This window comes from Sinocyclocheilus rhinocerous, unplaced genomic scaffold (assembly GCF_001515625.1).
Source record: "Sinocyclocheilus rhinocerous isolate Xijiao unplaced genomic scaffold, SAMN03320098_v1.1 scaffold789, whole genome shotgun sequence".
NCBI lineage: Eukaryota > Metazoa > Chordata > Actinopteri > Cypriniformes > Cyprinidae > Sinocyclocheilus > Sinocyclocheilus rhinocerous.
The window spans coordinates 1,619,117-1,626,107 of NW_015667306.1; the positions used below are offsets into that span (position 1 = coordinate 1,619,117).

Here is a 6,991-nt window from a genome sequence, read left to right on the forward strand (position 1 = left end):
TCTTTCTGTCGCTCGGCTCGGCTAATGTCCGTCCCATGCACTGAACGCGCTCTCCTCCACATCACGAGTAGACACGCCCCTTATTGCTGATTGGCTACAAGTTTGTTTTGCGATTCGGCCTGAATCAGTTTTCTAAAGTGTTTTTGAAAAATCACATACCCTGCCTTTAATGGAGTCATATCTAGCTGAACCTTTAAAATCAAAAAACATTTTCATCAGTTTTAAAAGTATTATTCAGACTGAATTTTCTGATCATATTTCAAAATGAATATTTAAAATAAATATTAACATATATTTATCAAAATTATTTGTAATGATAATTACACAGCATTTGCTTTATACATACACAAACACACACACACACACACACACACGCACACACGCACACACACACACACACACACATATATATAATGTGAAATGTAAAGTAAAAAACCAGCACCTGTCATTGACATTGGTGTCTTTTAATTTACAACCTATAACCATAAATATTAAGTTTATTAAGTGATATAATATACCACTTAAACTACCAAATATGCTTTCTAAGTTAAAATGTACTGATAACCATCATGATAATACAGGGGATAAAACAGAAAGCCACATGATGAATCAGATTTCATTGTAAGTCATCTGTTCATAAAACATAGCCCATACTAGTATATAGATGGTGGACAGTGTCATGCAAACAAAAACAAAACACCATCAGGATATCACACACGACAATAACATATTTAAATAAACATTGACTTAATTACAGAAATGTATCACAGAACATCCTTATGTATATTATTGTTAACATAAATAAGAAGAAACAAAATGATTTAGTTAATTATTATTAAGATTATTATTATGATTATATTATATAAAATAGAATGTGATGCGCCATGCATGGACATTTTAGTATCGAGATACTATAATAGTAATTTTTATTAATATTTAAATAGTTTTATTTATATTTTCTGTTTTAATTTTAATTTTAGATAACTCTCCCATACACAGACTCCACTGTGATCTCACAATATGATTGACAGACAGAAAGCACCAAGTTTTCTGATTGGCTAAACAAATAACCTTACAGAAAGCAGTCACAAAGATAGGTTTGATATTTCAGAAAACCTAATTCAGTGATATCCTTCATATAAAATCACATCTAAATAATTATTTTAGCTATAAATGTAGGTATAGAAGATATTAATTATGCTGTCAGAACAAATGGATCTGATTTCATCACTTGTAAAATGAATCAGTCCAAAATATGGTATTTAAAAACCAAATTATATTTGTGTGTAATGTGAACAAGGTCATGGTCGGTTTCTCCAGACGCCTTCATTTCGGCATCTTGACCCCTGTCTGCTCCTGTATGTCAGAAGTCATGTACTCATCTTCAGTTTCTCATTCCTCCCATTTTGTACCCCCTCTCTCTATTATATCTCTCCCTCAGCCCTTCGTTTCCGCATCCTGATATCGCTCTCGTGGCAAGAATCACATTAGATTGAGGGTCTGGACTAGCTTTGTTGATCTAAACTGCCTCACTCATCTGTCACGGCCTCTCCTCACTCCATCAACCTCTCCTAAGGGAGGTCTCAAACCTTATCAGCCCTCATCTTTTTCATTCCTTCCATCCGTACTCTTATATTTGTCACAAAGATCTCTTGACCCCTGAGTTGAGTGACTTGGCCACGGCAGTGGACAGCTGTCTGCTAAGCCACCTGCCCTTTGGTGCTCTGTCTGTCTCTGTATCTGTCTGTGCACTGGCCTCCAGTTCATCCATCCATCCGTTGCAGGACTTCTCTGTTTGCGCAGCCCCTGGCTACTTGCAGCAGTGGGGCAGGGGTTTATGACGGGCGGATGTCAGTCAGGGGAGGGAGGGGGTGATGCGGAAGCCGTCACGAGCTTTCAGGATCATATGCTGGGTGTCACCTTCTCACAGCCCTCTAGCAACGCAAAACCTTCAGTCACACGTTCCCAAATATACAAATATTCTTTAAAGAGCATGTTCAGCTCTGTTGGAGATCTTGGGAGATTTTACTCTCATTCCACTCATAGACACATGCTTCAATGTTCCAGTTGAAATCAAAAAAGGTTTTACAGACTGAGGCCACATGAAAGAACTTTTCACTCTCTAGTTCTTTAGAAAAGCATCTAGTGATGCCTTATGGCCTTTGCTCTTTCATGGAACAAAAAAATACAGATGATATCCTTGACACAGATAGGGGAAGATGCCCCCTTAAGAACAATTTGGATTTACTTTTAAATATTTAGATATACGTTTAGCATGTGCGGGATGATGATGCATTCATCAATGTGTTATTATAGGAAATAAAAAGAAACATTTGCTGATTTAATTGTTATTGCACAAAATATAAAAAAAAATTAAAAGAGGGGTAAGATGCCCCCCCCCTCCAACGGGGAACTAATTGGATCTTTTTACTTCAAAATAAAAACTATTTAACTAACTTTAGCTTTAACTTTAACTAATCTAAAAACATTGATGTGTTCACAAATCCCTCATTAACAAGTAGACACAAAAAATGTTAATATTCAACATAATACAATGTTTGATATTTAACATAACACAGTGTTAACATAATATAATGTTCAATGCTTTCGTGTTCGCTTGCAAAACTTTTGTGATGGAAATAATATGAGGTGGGAGTGCTTTTGTAAGTGAACGCAAAGTTTCTCAGGGAACGCAAATATTTTTCTAGAGAACACAATACTTTTGCAAGAAAATGCAAAAGCATTGAAATACAATTTCTTTTAATTTTCCCATCTAATATTTTTTCCCATCACCGTGTCCCCTTAGGGGCTCCGTACCATCATCTATTGTCAATAGTGTTGCAATGTAGGGGGGGAAAAAAGTTATTTTCTTGCATATGCATATTTTGCAATATATATACAGTATATATACTGTACAGTGCTGCTTGAAAGTTTGTGAATCCTTTAGAATTGTCTTTATTTCTGTATAAATATGACCCAAAACATCATCAGATTTTCACACAAGTCCTGAAAGTAGACGAAGAGAACACAATCAAACAAATGAGGAAAATGATCCAATATTACATATCTGTGAGTGGCAAAATTATGTGAATCTATAGGATTAGCTGTTAATTGAAAGTTGAAATTAGAGTTCCCTTTAGAACAGTCTTTCCCATTGCATCGCTGACGCTTACGGGGAAACTCCTGTTTACGCTGATACTGAAACCTGATTTGTTCAGACTCGTGTAACTGCACAAATCAATGGCGCTTCAACCTGCCAAAAGGGGAGGAGCCGACTGCTATATAAGTGGTCTTCCATTTCTTCAGAATTTTTCTCCTTCAGCGACGAAGATGATCTCCTTGCTGACTCTGCAAGAAAGAAGCTCAGTCTGCTGCTCGTTGCCGTAAGAAGGAGCCCCTGGCAGCGGAAGAAGCCAGAAGCCTTCCCCTGCGGCCATCCGGTGCATTTAAGAGCAAATTTTCAGTGCGTTGTTTCAGATGTCGCGCTGCCAGTGTGGCTTGTACAGGGAACCCCTGCATGATGCAGATGGGCACGGTGAGTGCGTCACCTGTCTGTGCAGTGCCCATGCAGAGGCTGCGCCCGCCGGGACGGAATGAGTCTCGCCCTTCTCCACTCGTGGATAACCTTCTTTAATGAAGGCAGTCCTCCACGCTCTGCTCTCCTGTTTCCTCTCTCCCCTAGAAGGAAGCAACAGCGGAGCAGCGGGGCTCAAACACGGGGTTTGAATGAACTTACGCCAGAGCACCTCTCGCATGCTTCATTCTCCCCCCAACGCTTCAATCCACCTGTGTGCTTCACACGTGAGGATCAGCGCCCCCTCATCGGCTGCGAGCAGCTTGATTTCCTTTGGCGGACCTGAGAAGGGTGTCACTAATGACTCCTTGTCATTGACGGCTTCAGATGCTGAAGATTGGGTGTGTTCCGGCGAAGAGCCTGAAACCCCGCCTCCGATGCAGACAATATGGCCCAGTGTGGACAGCGAGCTGATCCGCGTTCTAACCAAAGCTGTGGAGGATCTCGGCCTGGATTGGTCAGCCCCCATCATAGGCCTTTCATGAGATTCGCATTCGAGGCAGTGGCCTATCAGTATACCGTCCTGCCATTCGGACTGTCTCTGGCCCCACACACTTTTACGAAGTGCATAGTCATGGCTCTTTCCCCTCTGAGACAGATGGGAATCCGCATTCTGAATTACCTAGACGACTGGCTGGTCTTAGCTGGATCAGAATGGGATCTCATCTCTTACAGGTCGCTGCTGCTCAGCCACCTGTAGCGGCTTGGGTTGAGAATCAATTTAGTCAAGAGCTCTTTGTCTCCCAGCCAGTGAGTGGTCTTTCTGGGGACAGTTACACTCCCTTGGGAACACTCCCTGACTATTCAGCGGCTAGTGGCGTCTTTCAAACTGGGGACTTCAGGGGATTTCCAGAGGATGCTCGGCCTCATGTTGGTCGCTTCCTCTGTGATTCCTCTGAGCCTGCTTCACACGCGGCCTCTTCAGTATTGGCTCAAAGCCCATGTCCCTTCCCATGCTTGGCGCCTGGGATGTTTTCATATCAGGGTAACCCACCGCTGCATTAGAGCTGTGGCCCCTTGGAAAACTTCTTGCCTGTTTCAATCAGGCGTCCCATTGGGACCGACCTCCAGAAGGAAGGTGGTCACAACAGATGCCTCCAACTCGGGTTGGGGAGCTCTGTACCAGGGCAGACCGGTGTTCAGCTCCTGGTCAAACCTGGAGCAATGCTTACACATCAACTTCCTCAAGATGATGGTGGTTTTTCTAGCCCTAAATATCTTCCTACTGGCCTTAAGGGGGCACCACGTCCTGGTTTGTTCAGACAACATGACGGTGGTAGCCTTTATCAATAACCAAGGTGGTCTCAGGTCACGCTCCCTTCACAGGTTTGCTCGAGGCCTCCATTTATGGGCACAAGGCAAACTCCTCTCACTGAGAGCAGTTTATGTGCTGGGCAGGCTGAACCAAGGGGCAGACATGCTGTCCAGGGACAATGTAGCTCCAGGAGAATGGAGACTACATCCCCTGCTTCCTCAGGTCATCAAACGGGTCAGGGATGTCAGATGCTCAGTCCTCTTGGTGGCACCACCCTGGAGGAATCAGATGTGGTTCCCCAAGCAAAGGGCATGACTTGCCATCCCCGGGCAGAGCTGTGGAGCCTTCATTGTGCGACGTGTCCTACGTGCTAACCTTTCTACAAGAGCTGCCGCATAAGGGGTGCAACCCTTCCATGCTCAAATTATATGGGGAAGCCATCGCGGCGAATCATTCTCTCGTGGCTGGCCAGTCAGTCAACAGAAATGATCTAGTCGTTAAGTTTCTGAGGGGAGCTCGGAGATTGAATCTGCCTCGCCCTCATACTGTGCCAACTTGGGACTTATCTATAGTCCTCAGGGCTCTGCGAGGTCTTCCCTTTGAGCCTCTCCAGTTGGCTGACTTGCAGCCCCTGTCACTTAAGACCACCCTCTTTCTGGATAGTCTCGCTGAACAGTCTATGCTATAGCCCTGGCTTATGTCTCAGCAGGCTTGCAGTGTCCTGCTGTAGGTGTGTGGGATTTCTATTGGTGATATTTGTGCGGCCGCTGGCTGGTCGTTGCCATCTACCTTCACTAGATTTTATAACTTGGATGTCCCTGCCTTGCAGGCACGGATCTTGTCTGCTTAATTCTACCTAATCCCCTTTGTAAGTGGAAAGGGTTATGTTATGTAGTCTTCAGCCTAAGCGGCTTGGGGCTCATATTAGCTCATGCATGTTGGAGCCCTCAGTACGGGTGCTCAGGGGCTGTGCTTGCAGAGCGGCTTAGTTCTGCACTTGCTTATAGCATGGTGCTATTGGATGTGTTCCCCATAAGCAACTGCGATGCAACGGTAGAGACCATTCAGAAGGGAATGCTCCGGTTACTAACGTAACATCGGTTCCCTGAGATAAGGGAATGAGCATTGCGTCGGCTGCTGTGCTATAAGGCTGCACACGAATCGATGACTGTCACTTCAGTTGAAAGATTCTGACGAAATGGCACTCGGCTCTGACTTATATAGCGGTCGGCTCCTCCCCTTTTGGTGGGTTGAAGCACCATTAGTTCGTGCAGTTACACGAACAAGAAAAAATCAGGCTTCAGTATCAGAGTAAACAGGAGTTTTCCCATAAATGTCAGCGACGCAATGCTCATTCCCTTATCTCAGGGAACTGAGATTATGTTAGTAACTGGAGCGTTTATCTGTTCAGAGGTGTTTTCAATCACTGAGATGACTATCAGGTGTCATTGGCTGCCCTGTTTTATTTAAAGAACCGGGATCTATCAAAGTCTGATCATGTTTGTGGAAGTGTATCATAGCACAAACAAAGAAGATCTCTGAGGACCTCAGAAAAAGAGTTGTTGTTGTTCATCCGGCAGAAAAGCTTAAAAAAAATCTCTAAAGTGTTTGGACTCTACAAATCCATAGTCAGACATATTGTGTAAAAATGGACGGCTTGCCATCATTGAAGGAACAATGAGTTCCGAATTATGCCAACAAATTCTAAAGGAAAATATCAGGACATCTGTCTATGAACTGAGTCTCAAGAGAAAGTGGGTCATGCAGCAAGACAATGACCCTAAGCACACAATTTGGTTTACTAAAGAATGGTTAAAGAAGAACAAAATTAATGTTTTGGAATGGCCAGGTCAAAGTCCGGACATTAATTCAATTGAAATGTTGTGAAAACACCTGAAGGAAGCAGTTCATAGGAGGACACCCACCAACATCACAGAGTTGAAGGGTTTCTCAACCGAAGAATGGGCTAAAATTCCAACAAGTCACCGTGCAGGACTGATCAGCAGTTACAAGAAATGTTTAGCTGCAGTTATTGCTGCAAACTGTAAAAACTGTCTTTCAGGACTTCAGGAAAATCTGATGATGTTTGGGGTCATATTTTATCATATATTATCTAAAGGGTATATATATATATATATATATACTATATATATATATATATA

At 43.0% G+C, this 6,991-nt stretch overlaps 1 protein-coding gene across 1 annotated transcript in view; it reads right to left on the bottom strand.

Annotated features, from left to right (window-relative positions):
- Positions 1–4,412: 4,412 nt before the first annotated feature.
- The window catches only part of LOC107733674 (formin-like), a 21,581-nt gene continuing 19,002 nt past the window's right edge, over positions 4,413–6,991 (bottom strand). The window contains exon 3 of the mRNA XM_016545404.1: positions 4,413–4,538. Coding sequence (XP_016400890.1) covers positions 4,413–4,538 — 126 coding nt within the window. The remainder of the gene's footprint in view (positions 4,539–6,991) is intronic.